The sequence below is a fragment of the Astyanax mexicanus genome, chromosome 11 (assembly GCF_023375975.1).
Source record: "Astyanax mexicanus isolate ESR-SI-001 chromosome 11, AstMex3_surface, whole genome shotgun sequence".
In the NCBI taxonomy this organism is placed as follows: Eukaryota; Metazoa; Chordata; class Actinopteri; order Characiformes; family Acestrorhamphidae; genus Astyanax; species Astyanax mexicanus.
In genome coordinates, this window is record NC_064418.1 from 34,143,231 (window position 1) to 34,161,204 (window position 17,974).

General features: G+C 38.1%; 1 protein-coding gene across 3 annotated transcripts in view; it reads left to right on the forward strand.

The window, feature by feature from the left end:
• slc4a10b (solute carrier family 4 member 10b) overlaps positions 1-17,974 on the forward strand; it is a 71,206-nt gene that overhangs the window by 22,689 nt on the left and 30,543 nt on the right. For all 3 annotated transcript variants that reach the window (XM_007230404.4, XM_007230407.4, XM_007230405.4), the window contains 5 exons: positions 6,275-6,356; positions 11,516-11,659; positions 12,243-12,381; positions 14,231-14,391; positions 17,109-17,297. In XM_007230404.4, coding sequence (XP_007230466.3) covers positions 6,275-6,356; positions 11,516-11,659; positions 12,243-12,381; positions 14,231-14,391; positions 17,109-17,297 — 715 coding nt within the window. The remainder of the gene's footprint in view (positions 1-6,274; positions 6,357-11,515; positions 11,660-12,242; positions 12,382-14,230; positions 14,392-17,108; positions 17,298-17,974) is intronic.

A 17,974-nucleotide genomic window follows, 5' to 3' on the forward strand; every position in this document is an offset into this window, starting at 1 on the left:
ACCAGTTACAGAGTGGGCTGAAACTGTGTCACGATTCCCAGCACCTTCCTCCATCTGACCTCACAGCAGGAAAACACTTACTGCCCTCTCATAATACCATCCCCTTAAATTCTCCCTCGTTCTGTTTCCACACACATACAACACAGCCTACATTTCACACGCCACCACCCGAGGATAACTGATGTCTCTCTGAGCCAGCTTGAAAGGCTCTCTCCTCTAATGCCTGCATGTCTTCTCTAAGACGGTTATGTATTTGTGTGAGTGTGTATAGTCTGTGTGTATGGTGCCCTGTGTCTGCATGCTGGATTACACGGTGGGAGTGTGCGCAGGATGGCAAATAAAGGGCATGCTTGCTTATTGTGGTTGTTGTAGTGGTAGTATGTCAGCACAAAGGGATAATATTTAAAACGATTATCTCAAATTTAGATTGCATGGAATTTTAAGGGCATACAAAAGAACTGCAGCTTTAAACATCTCTGCATAGATGTGCGTGTGGGCGTCCAGCTCCCGAATTACAGTAAATACCAGTGTAAACAAGAACAAAACTGTAGCTGGCAAGCTAGCTGTTACTCATTATAGAAATTACAGTACAGTTAATTTAGCTGTTGAGGCTTCTTTTAACCCCTTAAAGCATCAGCATGTGGAATTTTTACATAAAAAAAACAGCTCCATGTTTGCTGCTCCACAGATTTGTTAAAGGGAGAATGGCATCTCTGTTTTTGCTTCTCCAGGCTTGGAGTTCTGCTGCTGCACTATGTAACTTTGGTGGAGTCATATCTGTGTACAATTCTTAATCCATGACTTGTATTGCTGCAGTGTAGTGAACATAAATAACAGTTCCCACCTGTAGAGGAAGCCCACATGACCCTTTTTGGTCATGGAGCTCTCTCCATCATTTAAACGTCAATCCGATATTAATTCCTTTTTGTCTTTGGAGCTCCTTCGTTTCTTTGTTTTTAATTTGAGTGAATGAGCTACTGAAGTCTGAGTTTTCCCTTCTGAAGTCTCCATTGCTCCACCAGCCGCTCGCGTTCAGTAAAACTGAGCCGGATTCTGTTTTAGAGGCTGTACATGTGACTTAAGTATGTAAAGACGCGTGATGTTGCCAGAAGGACTCCCGCAAATGTGACCCGACACCTCCGTTTTTAGAATGAATATATTAAGCTTAATCATTCAAGATGGTCGTTCCAGCACACTGGTACCATTAAACACAACGTTGTGTCCCTTCTCCACTCAGAAATGCTTGTGCTTTCAGTTTAGAAACATAATAATGTGGACTGACACTTTAATAAAACAGTAATTTCAATTAAATTTAGAAAAATTTTAATCAATATTTTTAAATGTAAAATCACCAAAAGTGTTACTGCCTGCTGGATTTTTCTAATAAAAAAAAGTAAATTAAAATGTAAAATGAACACATTTTTATTTGATAATATATAGTATGCTTTTTGATGAATTTGTGGAAATATTCCTTGGATAATCATTTTGAAACATATTGAGGAATATACACTTTTTTAAATAATGGGGAAATATAGTTTTAATTCTGTGTTAATACTTATAACCCTGCTCCCTAGATGCTGAGGTGACTGCCCACCAGTGTGTGGTGTTTCTGTGTGTGTGTTTACGATCATGGATGGATTAATACATTTTTAATTCTTTTACGATTCAGTTACTTAGTACTTGTGATTACTTAGTACTTGTGATGGACGGTTTTTATCCTTTTCAGTTCTCCCACAAATTGTTAGTAGACATGTTCGAGGCAGTGTTCTCTCAGTAGGGTACATGTGAGGTTGTTTTTTACTCAGCATGTGTTTGATGTGGTGCCTTTTGTTCCTGCTTTAAGCTTTCCTGACTGTGTAAGCCATCAGCTCCCTCCTATGTTAGGGACACATTCTTCCCATCTTGGTCACACACTGACCTGTTTGTATTATCTATGTTAGCACAAAGTGATCTGTGATTTGTGAAATTTGACTTTTACAAATATTAAAAAGCACTAATTTCCCCCTCATTTTTCCAATTAATTTACTGCTTTGCACCAAAAATAATTGAACGCATAGAAAATGAGCTTTGGATTGCCAGACAGCGTGAATTACAAGCTGTTTTAGAAGGAGACGCAAGTGTGTGAATGCAAGGCGACAGGAAATGAGTCAGCCAGGCACCTGTATTGTGTGATTCTTTTTGGACACATACTGCTTCTGCAGATGCTGAGAGCTACTGAGCTTTTGATAGCAACATTGAAGCCCATTTAACTTGTATGGATCCAGGATTCAGCACTGATGAGCCATATTCTGTATGTTGATCAGCAAGTGTATACCTTTGCAGTGTTTTTTTTTTTCCCCACATTATAAAGCACCTCATGTGGACCTGTGCTATCTCTGGCTGTGCTAGATATAGTTCACTTTATTTAAAAAAAGAAAGCCCTCCATTTTAAAAACATACCCTTTAAATTTGGGGTTACAACTTATCTTTATCAAACTGCTCAGTTTAACAGATATTGTAGCTGAGTGTCTGTTCTGGAAAAAAAAAATTGTCACATCTGTATGTAACTAGCTTCTTCTGGGCTCTAAGCTGTCTTCATATTTCAAACACATTGCCAATAATCATTCAATATTTGTTTTAAAAAGCTTAAAAATTAAAGAATGTTTAGGCTTTTTAGGTTGGATCTAATGCTGTTCCTGTTAAAGTTTTAGTTCCAGTTTGCTTGCTTTCTCCTTTGACTGCAGCACAGTGTTTGCCTGTGATTGTGTACTATACCTGACAACCCAGGGTGACTGGGGAATGGGCATTGGGCAGAATCTGAATAAAAACACTAAACTGATTTTTGCCCCACAACAGACAATCTAATAAGAACTCACTGGCTTAATATCAGATCCCACATCCTGATCCTCAGAAAATATAATACTCAATCATTTACAGAGTTATAAGGGAGTTTCAGTGAAATTTCTCCAGTACCGAGGCTGGAGCAGTATTAGCATTAGCTGCTAACCACAGTGCTAGCTCTTAAGCATTCAGAGGCTGTAGTCTGCTTATTTAGCGTGTTAAAACAAGATTTTCTCACCTAAATAAACAGTTATTAGGAGAGAAATTTGTGTAGATTAGTATCCAGTGCTCGTTTTTTTTTAAACTAGTTTTGTTTACTTTGGCACCCCACAGCACCAAAACCTGCTGATTTAGAAGGGAAAAATGGAGACACGCTTGTTCACTTCAAGTATGATTTCTTACTAGTGTCACCTTATGTATGAAAATAGACTATAAAACAGACATTCATTGATATGAATTATAATGCAGTGCGCTTTTTCGAACTAAAAATGCAGCTTGTTACATCTAAATTGTAAATAGAAGTGTGTGAAGGTCGCCACATATGGCACGTATAAACAATTTGGTGAATGCCTGGGTCCCAACCAAGTTTTTATTTTACAATATTTGAGCCATAGTTCTGTTTTAAGATTGCCCTGAATTTACTGTTAAAATAGTTACATTCTAATTCAACTGTTTATTGAACTTTCAAAGCTTGTAAAAGGTTAAAACCATTGTTCATATTCTAATTTTGTGGTCTACAGTAAAAATCTTTAAAACTGTTCACTGCTAAGAGTGCACACTAGTAGAGAAAGAGTCAAACCAAAGAATGGGAGAGTTTTAACATTTTTACTGCGCTCACCAGAACTGTTTTATTGCCTTTAGTCTGTTCCTCAGTAGCCTTGTCTGCAGCGTGGGTCAGGGGGTGGTGGTTTAAAAGGAAGTGCAGGCCTACTGAGCATGTCTTTATAGACATGCTGTGAATTGTGGGTAATGGAATGTACTACCTGGTATATTTCTGGGGGGTAAATCAGTGTCTTAACAGATAACTAAATCGCTAAACAGTATTGTTTATATTTAACATTTAGGACTAACATGTTGTTTGTAAGGTTGTTTATGCTGCTTATTGAATGTATAATATTGTCCAGTTAAAAAATAATTGTTTGAAATGAAATGTTTAAAAAGTGATTAACCCTGCTGTTTGAAATAGGCTGAGCCATTTTTTAAAAAAGGGTCTGTTTGCAATGTTTTTTCTTGTTTTGTTTTTTATTATTATTAATAATACATGGCTTTGCTTGTCATAATGGTGGAGGTTGCTTCCTAAACCAGAAATTTGTAAGAAAGTTCTTCCATGCTAAGGGTTAATAAAATGATAGACTGGACTCCTAAATTTGCCTCCTAGCCTTGCATTTGGTCACACCCTGACAAAGTGCAATATTTGAATCATCCTAAAATATATATACATGCACTAAATTTCTCCATGTTTTATTAAATGCATTCATCTGATTGCAAAACATTAACATTTTGGTACCATGCCACCATCCCCAACATGGGTTAGAGGCGTAAAAACAGTGGAACTGTGTTCTCTGGAATGATGGTGCTCCATCACCAGTATTTTTTTTTGAGCTCCTGACAGCCCAGATTAAATAGTATCAGCGTAACTGTGCTTTGTTCAAAGCGGCTTCTGTTTCTTACTGAGACTCTTATAATCACTCACTAATGGAACAGCTTCATGACCTCAAACCTGACCAATCACTTAAACACCTCGCTCTGAGCCAGACAAGGTGAGTCAGAGCGCTCATATTATTTACCTGTCTAGAGCACCTCAGGATCTCCATGCTGAAGTAAGTTCAGAAGAGTGTGTGAGTGAATCACAGGGCTCTCAGGGAGAAGCACTTCTTGGTATGCAGTGAAATGATTTAAGAATAGGAGCCAATTTGCTTCCAGAGAGATAGAGAGAGAGAGAGAGAGAGAGAGAGAGAGAAACTGGCACTGTTGACCACATTAGTAGCCATGGTAACTGTCTCCTGAAGTTAGATTGTGTGTTCATTTCTCCAGCCCAAGGAAGGAGAACACTAAAGGTCAGAGAGGATCAGGATGTGTAATTATCTTTAGCAGTACGTTTACAGAATGATGTTAGATTTGTAAGATTGGAGATGATTAATACTAAGTGTCATTAGCTGAGGAGTATTCTACAGTTAAATAAAAGTCAGGGATTGTTGGAGATTTTTTTCTTTGTGCACATCATTATAAATGCAGTGTCTATCCTTTTTTATCTTCTATTTTTGTGACCAAACTACTTTAAACATCTGTAAAATTCATGTCTTTCTCCTGTTCCCTGCAATCATGCTGGCTTTTATTAAAAAAGAAAGCAAACCAAAACATTTTTCATACTAGAAACATTGTAGTAAAATATTAAAGTGACATGACATGTTCACAGTACAATTTAGCCTCATTAATCAAAACTTAAAAGTTTGTATTTGCTCATCTTTTGGAAGTTTACATTAGTCGTGCAAGAAAAGATTGATACATCAAAGGTTTGCAGTATTATGTTTTGCGATAATGTATTGATTTTTTAAAAAATAGTTTTAAAATTATTGTTTTATATGGTGCATTTAGTGTTGTGTTTAAACCCTGACCCCTAGATATCAGTGTTGTGGTTTGTCATTAGATCTTACTGTTTTGATTGCATAAAACGTAAACTTACCTTTATTCAGATGAAATTTTATTCAGATGAAATTGATCACAGCTACAAATACATATCTATATAAACACCATTACAATCCCACTTCATGTATAGGGTGGGATAAATAACTTGTGCCATATTATGTAAATTCAAATGAAATCAGGGCAAAGAGGTAATAACAGATAATTATTTACAAATTACTTTTCAAAACTATACAGTAGAACTGATACAGTAGATATTGCAGCCCTACTGTACATTGCGATATTTAGATATTTGACATTGTGACATTTAACTGTTTTTTGCGATATATATTGTATGTACCTGGTAAAAAAGTACTGGTAAATGATTTTAGTTACAATCCCAGCTAACAATTTTTGGTTAGTAGAACGTTTTCTGAATATTACAGTTAACATAACTAGTGTCAATGTTTTAATTTTAATTTTGGGAATGATAAATTTGCAATGCTGCACAACATTCTTAAAAGGTTTTCTATTATCTGGGAGGTCTATGTGTGTATTTTATACAGTAAGCACCCATTCAGGAGGAGGCTGATTTTGAAATACGTGTGATATTGCGTGGTGAGTGTAACCCAGGCAGCTTATTGCCTATGGAAATGTGGGAGCTGGAGGAGAGCCATGGGGCTGGCAGAGGCAGAGAGAGGATACAGAACATCATGGATGAAGAATCTTTTTTTACCCCGTCACTGAGCATCACTACTCACTCTCTCTCTCTCTCTCTCTCTCTCTCTCTCTTTCTACCCTTTTATCTTTTCCCCTTTATCTCTTCCTTTAGAGAGGTGATGAAGAGGCAGTGGTGGACAGAGGAGGCACCCGCTCTATGCTCAAGGCCAACGTAGAACAGGAAGAACTAGAAGGTAATGACAGAAAACACACACATGAACACACACACACACACATGTATAGGCAAGGACACATGCAAGCAAACACACATAAAGGCTCATGCGATGCGCATGTCACTTCACACACAAACACACATATATATTCTCTCACACACACACACACTAACACACAGAGACACGTCAGTCCAGAGAAGTGGTGGTAAGTGTGTGAGCAGAGATATGGGGAGAGGGAGAGGGAGAAGCTGTGTGGGTGGAAAACATGATCACATCCCACCAGCACAGCCTGACAGAGCAGATGTGTGCATGTGTCGATATATAGATATTTTGTATGTGTGTGTTTGTGTGTATGTGTTTGTGTGTGTACACTTATGAGACTGAGGAGGTGATGAGGACTGATGCGGAGGCTGGGGGAGGGGAGCGCATCTTGTCCTCAAAGAGTATCTCTAGAGGTAAAAGATAAAAGGGGAAAACACTGCATTCGTTTAAGTGGGTCCATCTGACGTCAGCAAGCGAGCCGAGTGGAGGAAGCCAGAGCAGCAGCAGCAACAGCAGCAGTGCTCGTATTTAGACAGGAATTGTATAAAACCTGTAGCATAATTATAGGATCTCATTGTGAGGTGGAGAGACAGCCGGGCGTCACATTGTTAACATCTCTTCAGTCTAGCCTTAGTCACCTCCATGCGTCTAAAATAATGATGAGTTTTAATGTCTCTGTTTTCTGTCTCTTCAGTTATTTTCAGATCCCTGACAGTTTTTTTTTTATTTTTATACACACAGCACAAAAGAAGCAGCGTATATGTTTTTAATCTGTCATAACTGCTTTATGAGGTGCAGACAGTTAATGGGTGTGTTGGTAAGGGTGCTGTAGGGCACTGCTGCCAGTCTGCTGTCAGTCTGCTTGTGTATTGTGTAGCTGCTGGTTGTCAGCTGTGTGTCGTGTCGTGACTGCATCTGAGTCAGGAGGCAGTTATATGCTCCCCTATGTCATATAGCAGAGAAGCACTAAAATAGCCCTTCAGAGACATGATAGACACTCCGCCCCCTTTTTTCTCTCTCCATCCTTCTCTCTTTATCATTCTCTCCTCCCTCTCCCTCTTTCTGCCTCTCTGTGGATATATAATAGTGGTTATAGCTGGAGTGAAACTGCTGCTTTTAATGGCTATGATTTTTTTTATTAATTATGTAAGTGAACAGTATTGGAGACAGTGGAGCTCAGCATTGTCATTTAAACATTTCCTACTGTGGTAAATGAGCTGAGACTAAGCAGATCACATTACATTCTAAGCTTTAAGATGACTTGTTTTCATGTTTCCAGATGTTCTGGTGGAACAATCAAACGCCATCTGCCATGTGTGCCTCTGAGCAATTGCGACAAATGTTAACTTTGTCTCATTAACTAATATGACAGTACCTAACATGATTATACATTTACTGGCACTCATTGGACATATAAACATTATTTGTACACTTAATGAGACTTTCGAAGACAATTTATGTAAATTGTCCTCTAGCACCTGCTTCAAGAGTTCACATTGGTATGCACATTTTATCATTTTTCTGCTGTTATGTTGTTTTCATGTTTTTGTTTCTCAATCTAGCAGCGACATTGCAGCACTTCTCTGCCACTTACCAGCACAAAACACATTGCTATAAGACTGCCTCTTTCATATTATTATTGAATGGTCCTTTATGGCCCTAAATTGCAAAAAGTTGCTTCAGCATCCAAACCCCCTTTCCTCAATTTATTTTTTCTCTTTTTTTGTGGAAATAAATATGTTTGTAGGTTTGTGTTTAAAGTGTCTCCCAGCAAACAGAGTGATGGGTGGGCTGCAGTGTGGAGTTAGGTAGAGTTAGGTGGTTTATGACCAGTTGCCAGAAATGTTTGATGGGTAGACTGGTGTAATGTACTCTGTGAAATACATTATATTGTATAAGTTGGAGGCTGATATTATTTGTCATGTTAAATGTGTTTTTGAGAATGTTAGTCCACATATTGGCATTTTCCTCAATTTATAATGCTGTGATATTAAAAGATTTTTGTGGACATGAATGGATGCACATCATGGTCATTAACAAAACTTCAATAGGTTGTTGCATTCAAGCAATGTTTGATTGGTATAAATGGGTCTAATCTATGTCAAGTTGAGTGTATGGATTCATGCTTTTGGCTTGCTTTGCCAAAGCCTAACCCAACTTCTGTAAGCCTCAAGAGAAATTAAGATTCATTATAACAGACTATTTTTCTGGTCTTCATTAACCTGTTTTAGGGAGGCTAAGTTCACTATGGCCTCAGTTTTCTCTTCTTGGTTGTCGAAAGTGGAACCCATTACAGTTCTTTGTCTTGTAGCCCATCTGCCTCAAAGTTTATTCTGAGATGTGTGCATTCTGAGATATTTTTCTGCTTACCATAATTGCACAGAGTGGTAACCTGAGGTATGGTATCCTTTATATTGGTTCAAACCAGCCTGGTCATTCTCTGTTGACCTCTGCAGAACTGCCATTTAATAGATATGTTATTAGTTCTGCACCTGTAAAAGCAAGTACATTTTAGAGACATTCATAGTGAAAATTGCTGAAGATTTTCTTTTTTCTATAAATACTCAAATAGGCCTGTCTGCTGTTATTAATAAATTGCTTGTTGAGTGTTTGTGTGAGGTTGCTCAGTCTATTAACCAAAATAGTAGTGATTGGGTATAGGCCTGGACATAAAAAGTTTTAAGTTGATAAAAAATTATATAAAACACCAGCTTTCATTGACTAAGGTGAGTCAAGGTTCCCGCAGGTCCTTAAAAAGTCTTAAAATGTCTTAAATTAAAATCTGGGGATTGTCTTAAATTTGCTGTAAATTTGATGTAGGTATCAAATTTTCAGACGGTGCGTTTGATGCCGGTGGGAAAAAACATACTAATTTAGTGGCGAGTTAGCTAACATTATCGGGGAGAGAACTAAGGTTAGCAGGGAGCTAGCTAATATTAGTGGTGAGCTAGCTAACGCTACCACGAGAGATCTAAGGCTAGTGGCGCTAATATTAGCGACGAGCTAGCTAAAGTTACCGAGAGAGAACTAAGGTTACCAGAGTGCTAGATATATTAGCATTGAGCTAGCAAACATACTAAGGTTAGTGGCGAGTTAGCTTCATTACAGGGGAGAGAACTAAGCTTAGCAGAGGGCTGGCTAACGTTAACAGGGAGAACGCTATGGTTAGCAGAGAGCTAGCTAATATTACCAGGAGAGAACTATAGTTTGCAGAGTGCAAGCTACGTTAGCATTGAGCTAGCTAACAAACTAAGGTTTTTGGTGAGTTAGCTTCATTATCAGGGAAAGAACTAAGGTTAGCAGAGAGCTAGCTTACATTAGCGGCAAGCTAGCTTACATAACATTAGCAGCGGGTTAACTGTGTTACTGTACAAAATGGAACAAAAATTTTAATAAATTGATAACAAATGGGAAATGTTATGTTTTGATTTCTTACATTTATTTATTGAGGTCTTGAAAAAGGTCTTAAAAAGCATTAAATTTGACGTTTGAAATGGTGCAAGAACGCTGTGAGTTAAACTTGTTTAATGTTCAAGCTAATCCTAGAGTATAGTGTAATATTTTCCCACCTTTTCAGAGTGGCCTCCTCTCTAGATCTGTGGGCAGCTAATCTGGACCTGGAGAGTGTATGAGTGCTGCAAGTGTAGGTCAGACTGCTTTGGCACGTTCTTCTCTTCGATATTTTAAGCACTGGATATTTATAACATTCCGATGAAAATACACCAGGCTGTTGGTGTCTGCCCACTGAATGCTTTTCCCTTCAGTTTGAGTAAAAGAAGGGACGTGTAGTTAGTCGTGTTTCTACATCATGATTAGTGCCCACAGTCTGGCACCAGCCGGCTGCTTCAGCATAGATCCAGGAGGGCTAGATGTCTATAAAGGGGCCAGTCGTTTGCTATGAGATCATGTTGTTTTTGTTGTAAATGGGGAATGAGTCTCTGGATTCCAGCAGCAGCGGCAGTTCTGAATTCACTTCTTACTCTATAGTACCCAGTTTATCAGCTAGTTCACCATTTTTGGTTTGGGTCCAGGAGGTGATGAGTTATGTGGATTTTTGTGAGTGTGTTTATGCATATTTAGACTATCTAAGTATGAGGTTTAGACTATCTCCAGGGAGGTGGGCTGCTTTAGTAATGATGGAGAAAGGGAGATGTTGAGGGTAGGGGAAAGAAGTGTTTACGTAAAAAGAAATATGGAAGAAAGGGTTTATATGAAAGTCTCAGATTCACCATTTTTAAAGAAATATACAGGCTGTGTGCATATATCTGTGTGTGTGAGTAGTTTATAGCAGATGTTGGAACTAAACAGTTTCCTATAGCTTTAAGCTTAGGGCCTAATTTATCTAAAATGATCTAATCAGCTAAACATTCTAATGGCATTTGCTTTAGTGTTACACACACATGTGGGGCACAATGAGGTGCTGCATTACCCAAGATAGATAGAATTCATGGAATTACAGAAGATTCCAAATAATTTAAGTCCAGATTTAGGAAAGTGATTTTTATTATTTAGCATCATTTCCAGCAATATTGGAGAGTTAGAGAGTTAGTGAGCTGGGTTGTTGATCACATGACTGTGGAATTGATACTATAGCCTCTTCCTGCTGACACTGGACTTTTTTTTCCCAAATCACATATGATGTTGATTTTGGCTTCTATGAATTTTCCTGAAGTTTTATTTTTAAATATCGCAATATTTCACAGTATATTGCACCGTAACCCCAGTATCGTTATACATATCGTATCTCAAAGTTCTTGCCACTACACAGCTCAAGTATTAATGACAGCTGTAGTACATTATTAATAGCTTTTACATTTTTGCATGGATAAACTAGGCCCTTATACAGAGAAGCATGGTATTTTGTGGTGATGTGCTTGGATGTTTAATTGAATTGAACTCTTGTGCAGAGTCTTGGTTCTTGGCTTGGACATATAGTTCTAGGTGAATGTATAAATGTAAACTCCTGCAAACACACGTTTTTATTAAGAACTGCTCTTCACTTTAAATATATTTTTTATTTCTGATGTGGTTCTTCTATAGTACTGCGTTAAAGAACCTTTGACTTATTTTTAAATGCAGTGGTTTAAAGAGTTGCAATGTTTTTGGAATACTTATCCCTGTTCCTTTGTTCCACACAGGTCACAAAACACTGTATATTGGGGTTCATGTCCCCCTGGGGCGGAGGACACGCAGACGCCACCGTCACCATGGCCACAGACACAGGAAGAGGAGCAGAGAGAGAGACTCAGGAGTGGGGGATGGCCGAGAGTCACCTGCATATGGTAACACTGACCTGTTTGACCTTTTTAATTTTACTGTCTCTCTCTCTCTCTCTCTCTCTCTCTCTCTCTGTCTCTCCCTCTCTCTTTCTGACCTTCTCCTCAAGGTTGTTTCTGTACTATGTGAATTCTAAGCAGGGCTCACTGTTCATTTAGCTGTCCTCTACACGGCTATGAGTCACTCGTCCTCCTCTGCGAGGCTGCAGCGATTATACTCACTCAATTCATATGTCAATAACTGCACAGCCGCACAGCTTGTATCTCAGCAGGAGCACGCACTGCACTCTGCACATTAGAAACAATAGGAGATAGGAAGTGGCCATGATGCTTTGTGATCTTAACACAGACTAAATGTAACCGTGTGTCCTTGAATGGAGCAAACATTTTCTTTTATGTAACTGGCATAGCCAGCTTCATTATGTAAGTAATGAAACTTCTATTTCTGTTCTGTTCAGTATTCAGGAAACAGCTCATATTAATAAAAGAACTGTTCTCAAATATCTGGAAATAGACCCTGCTTGGGTCCGTCACAGCTAGAATAGGTTACTTTACTAAGTATAGCTACGTTTCTTTCATTGTGTTGCAGACACACCCTCTCAGAGGGTCCAGTTTCTGCTGGGAACTGAGGATGATGATGAAGAACACATTCCGCATGACCTTTTTACCGAGCTGGATGAAATCTGTCTGCGTGATGGAGAGGATTCTGAGTGGAGAGAGACGGCCAGGTAGCCCAGCACACTTTTGTCATTTTTTAGGCATACTAAAGCTGCTTTTCCACTGCAGGGCGGAATTGTTTTGAGCATGGAGTGTAAGGGTTCCAGTGGCTTTACCAAATAGTCATGGTTCGGCATGGAACCAATACACACAAATTGGCATTCTCTTTTTCAGCACATGGGGGTGGTTTGGTCATGCAAAGATGTCTCTATGCTAAGTACTATGCCTGTACTTGCATTGTCTTGCCTGGCAGCTGTGGAGGTCGAGACGTGCAGAGCTTTTAATTTTAGATGCTGGTCCTGATTTAACAACTCAGCAAATGGTAAAAGAAATCAAAACCAGTCTAACAGGTCAGATATTGCAGTAAATAAATTTTCAAGGTAAAGTCAAGCTACTTTCATTGATCTTGTTTAAGTGGTTTATTTCAAACAAACTATCCTATGTTTTTCTAAAATAAGATTAACAGCCTTTATTAAATGCCATTTTGCATGCAATTACTTCCAGAACATATGGTTACTAAGTAGACTAAAATATCTACAGCTATAAAACACAAAAAATCAATTAAAAATAATCCTGTTTTTCACTAAATAATTAAAATTATGAAGTATATCCAGTCATTACTTTTGTATTAAAGATGCTGCTGTCTAAGGTGATGATTAATTGTGTGCCTGTATCTGTAGATCTACATTTTAACTGACCCTCTTATCCAGAGCAGAATATTAATATTAACACAACACACACAGCCTTGAATACATGTAATTCTGGTCTGGGTGGGAAAAATTAACCACGCTCTCCTGCATGTGGGCTGAATATGATATATGTTCTCTATTTGCCTGCTTATAATCTTCTGTATTACATCATTTATCAATATTATTCGGTATTGACATACAGTAAATAAATATTACAGAATGAAATTTAATATCATGTATAAATATAAAAAAAAATTAAATCATGTATTAAAGTATTCCCTGTGTCGTCCAGCCCTAATACTGATTCCAGTGTACTTGGCCAGCATGTGTACTTTTAATATATACATTATGTAAATTATAATGCAAAGCAGCCATAGTCTAAACCACTCAGAGAGATCGGTGTTACACAGCTGAAAGTGTAAGTAATGGCTTATACATTAGGCATGCTGAGTCATGTGAGATGATGTGTGCTCACATAAATGTGTGTGTGTGTGTGTGTGTGTGAGAGAGTGTTTGTAGAAAGGGGACAGACAGGACAGAGGCAGCTAAATAAATCAGCAGTAATAAAGAATGCAGTTTCATGGTCAGGGCTAAAGGATCATAAAGAAAAAAATGGTGTTCCAGTGCACAAATTGAGGCTTTGGTGCAGCGGTTGCTTACAGTCTCTCAGAGCTGTTAAAAATATGATGTAAAGCAACATAAAACATATATACAGCTCTGGAAAAAAACACAGTTTCTGAATCAGGTTCTCTGATTTTGCTATTTATAAGTATATGTTTGAGTAAAATGAACATTGCTGTTTTATTCTATAAACATAGAGTATATGTCTCCCCAATTTTAAATAAAAATATTGTCATTTAGAGCATTTATTTGCAGAAAATGAGAAATGGCCGAAATAACAAAAAAGATGCAGAGCTTTCAGACCTCAAATAATGCAAAGAATACAAGTTAATATTCATAAAGTTTTAAGAGATAATAAATCACTATTTGGTGGAATGACCCTTGTTTTTAATCACAGTTTTCATGCATCTTAGCATGTTCTCCTTCACCAGTCTTACACACTGCTTTTGGATAACTTTACGCCACTCCTGGTGCAAACATTTAAGCAAAATTCTTCTCATTGGTGCTGATGACTGTGTTTGTGTTTCTTCCTTTCTCTCTGTGACTGTAGATGGCTGAAGTTTGAGGAGGATGTGGAGGATGGAGGAGAGAGATGGAGTAAGCCCTATGTTGCCACACTGACTCTGCACAGCTTGTTTGAACTACGGAGTTGCATCATTAATGGAACCGTGATGCTCGACATGAGGGCCAGCTCTCTGGAGGAGATTGCAGGTGTGTAAAAGAACATCCATCAATCAGCCAATCAATCATCTAATTAATCAACCTTTGTTTTTATTCAGATGTAGATTGAGATGGCCCTTATTTGCAAAGCATTCAGAAATATTTACATTGGGTATTGGAATTGAAAGTAGTATGTAGTATGTAATCTGCTTAAAATATCTTTAGCACAGCTATATAAACAAATCAAGGCGAACTTATTGAGATGAATAAACAGCAAATAGGGAGTAAAATAAATTAGATTTTTAAACCTTTGAACTTCTGTTATGTGAAGTGGGTACTGAAGCAGCCTCTGCACACATTGCTCAGTAGATTTTTTGCATCGTGTTGCCAGAGACCTTTATTAAATCCCCATCAGTGGTTTGTAACCAGCACATAATCCAGCTTGCGCTGCAGCACAGTTTGCATGGCATTTAATTTGGCACAGAGAAATAGAAAGCCGTTTGAACAGTCTCTTCTATGGTCATCCAGCATTTATTTGGTGGTTTAGACCCTGCAGCATTTTTGCAGTGTGCTCTGTCCAAAATGTAAGAGATCTGATTATGATATTAACATTTACTTGTAGCGATGCTGCACAGGGCAGTATTTTTTTATTGCAAATATAAGGACATTTAACTAATTCTAATCCAGCTGTTTCTTGAATTCCTGAATAAAAATAATTATAGTAAAACAATTATAATAATCATTTTTAATTCTCTAAAAGTGTGGAGTGCTTTAATAGAGAAATAACTAACAGGAAAATGTCCTTTAAGAAATGGTGCCTTGTAAAGCTCTTTCTGTGGGCACAAAGCCATGACTTTATGTAATAAAGCACTTAATCACTTCCTTAAACAGCTGAATTATACAGTACACACGGCAGCTCTTCTGCAGCTGTTCTTTTAGCTACTGTTTATTGCACACCTCACTAATCTTTATCAAAAGCTGTCCCATTACCTTTACTTTTACAGGTGCATCAGGAATATCAAGGGCTTCCATAGCGGATTAGTAATTTAAATAGCGCATTAGTTTCATATCAAGACTGAGACATATGCTCTGTTAAGTATTAATCACTCTATTTATTATTCAGGGGTATTCATTATTGATATATTTCTGGTGCACATAAGGACAATTTCAGAAGCCAGAACACCAGCTAAACCATTTCACAGCAGGTGTAGCAGATGTTTTTATTTTTTTAGATGAGATATGTTACAGGCATCTGGGCTAGTTAGTATGAGCCTACATGTTTCTAGCAATATTGTTTCATTTAACTTAATTTAGCAGTTACAATATACAATATACAAATTTAATGCTGTATATCAATCCCAAAGTAAAACCCAGGCAGGTTGGCAGGTTTTGTTTTTGTAATTTGTCATTGTTTATATATCTGTAAGGCAGTAATAAAGCTATAATTCCATTTCTGGAGAACCTAACCAGGTCAAGTGTATAAACAAAACATCACTGTGGAGTGATCACAAAGTACCATTCAAAGTGCCATTCAGCTCAGAAAATTGCACAGAAATGATATGTTTCGGACTATAAGGCACACTATCAATAAATCTCTATTTTCTGCTCTATTTTTATACATAAGGCGCACCGGATTATAAGGTGCATTATGCGACACTAGTAAGGAACAGCAGTGTTGCCATGTTTTCTTTCTAATTCAGCAGGTCTCATTGCTGGTGGCTAGTCCTGTATAGCTAAGCTAAGTCAGGTAAACAAAACTATAATTCTTAAAAAAAAGTCAGTCAGGCACTGGATGTTAATCTCTGAGAACTGTGAGTAAAGCGCTTCCGTTTATTTACAGTAAGCTTAGATTTCCAAAATTTTAAAACATTGGCATTAGCAGCTAGCCTCTAGGGCTAGCCGCAGTTTGCTGGTAATGCCGCTGAGTGCTACACTCAGAAACCCTGAGTGGCTACAGTCCAATATCTAGTGCTTAGCGTAATTAGCGGCTAATTCTAATGCTGCTCCAGCATTGCTAGCCGAGATTAACAGCAGGCTACAGGCCGATAATACTCACCTCTTTTGGTGAAAGAGCTAGTGCTTAGCTGGGTTAGCGGCTAATGCTAATGCTGCTCCAGCAGTGCTAGTCAGGGTTAGCAGCAGATAATACTCACCTCTCTTGGTAAAAAAAGCTAGTGATTAGCACGGTTAGTGGATAATTATAATGCTGCTCCAGCAGTGCTAGCCGGGTTTAGCAGCAGGCTACAGTCTGATAATACTCACCTCTGTAGGCGAAAGAGCTAGCGCTTAGCAGCTAATGTTAATGCTGCTCCAGTCGTGGTGCCGGAGAATTAAGCTGAAACTTGCTGCACTTCAGCAGAGTGGCTTTACTGCTCCTTACAACCGGACTGGTAGAATTAATATGTAGTGTGAAAAATACGGTACTGTAAATGTATGTTAATGTTAATGTTAAGTTTGAATTTTTTACATTCATAGTGTTAATTTAATAACCACCTGTGATACCATAACAACTACCTTGCAACACAATTGCCACCACTTGGGATACTATAGCAGCTGCTTAGCACCACCATAGTAACCATGTAGAAACTAATAAGAAACACCATAGCAATTACCTAGACTACTGCAGCAGCTCACTACAACCACTTTAGAATCACCTTAGCCCTTACATGGAATGCCTAGATTTGATGCACTAGTTTTGATGCACAAAAGTCTATGTTTACATAAATAAATGAACCTTTTAAGCTTCAGATTTTTTCATCCTCTTTCAGACATGGTGTTGGACCAACAGGAAGGTCTGGACGAGCTTGGAGATGAGGTGAGGAAGAAGGTCCGTCAGGCTCTGCTCAAGCAGCACCATCATCAGAACCAGAAGAAACTGGCCAACCGCATTCCAATAGTTCGCTCCTTCGCTGACATTGGCAAGAAACAGTCTGAGTCAAACTCCATGGACAAGAACGGTATGATGTATCCTGAAAAAAGAAAAAAAAAAAAACTTTCCACATAGTAACACTACTACAGTTTATGTTTTCCTGTTCCCATCTCCATTCACTGAATTTCTATTCATAGTATGAAGTTTAGTCTGCAGATTAATGCTTTAACTGGTGTTATGTAATGCCGGAGAAGAGCGCACAGATTACTGCTGATCTCCTCTATACAGCATTTGAAATACCAGTCTTTCTGGCTGAACATATGTTTCTGGTAATGCTGTGTTTGAATAAACAGCAAAAAGACTTTGTAATTATTAGATCCATGTCAGAAAACCTCCTGGATGCATTCAGATATGCTATAGATACACTCAACTGGCCTTTAATCCTGAAGTGTGCATTAAATCGGCAGTGCTGATTTTCATTTGGTCCACTTTAGGTTAAGAATAGAGGGCTGAGCTCTCTATAAAGCATATAAAGCACTCTTAGTGGCTTTGGCTCTGATAAAGATGCATTAATCGGGATCAATGTTCTGAAAGATTCTCTTAAGCTCTGTGACTCTTGGATGCAAAAAGCTGGATGGGAAATCACAGTTTGTGTGTACATTTGTCCAAAGTCTGCTATCTCTGGTTTTGCAGTTTAAAAATTTGTTTCAAATTGTCCAAATTGTATATTTTGTGCTTGTTTTTTCGTCTGTCTCCTTCTATCCA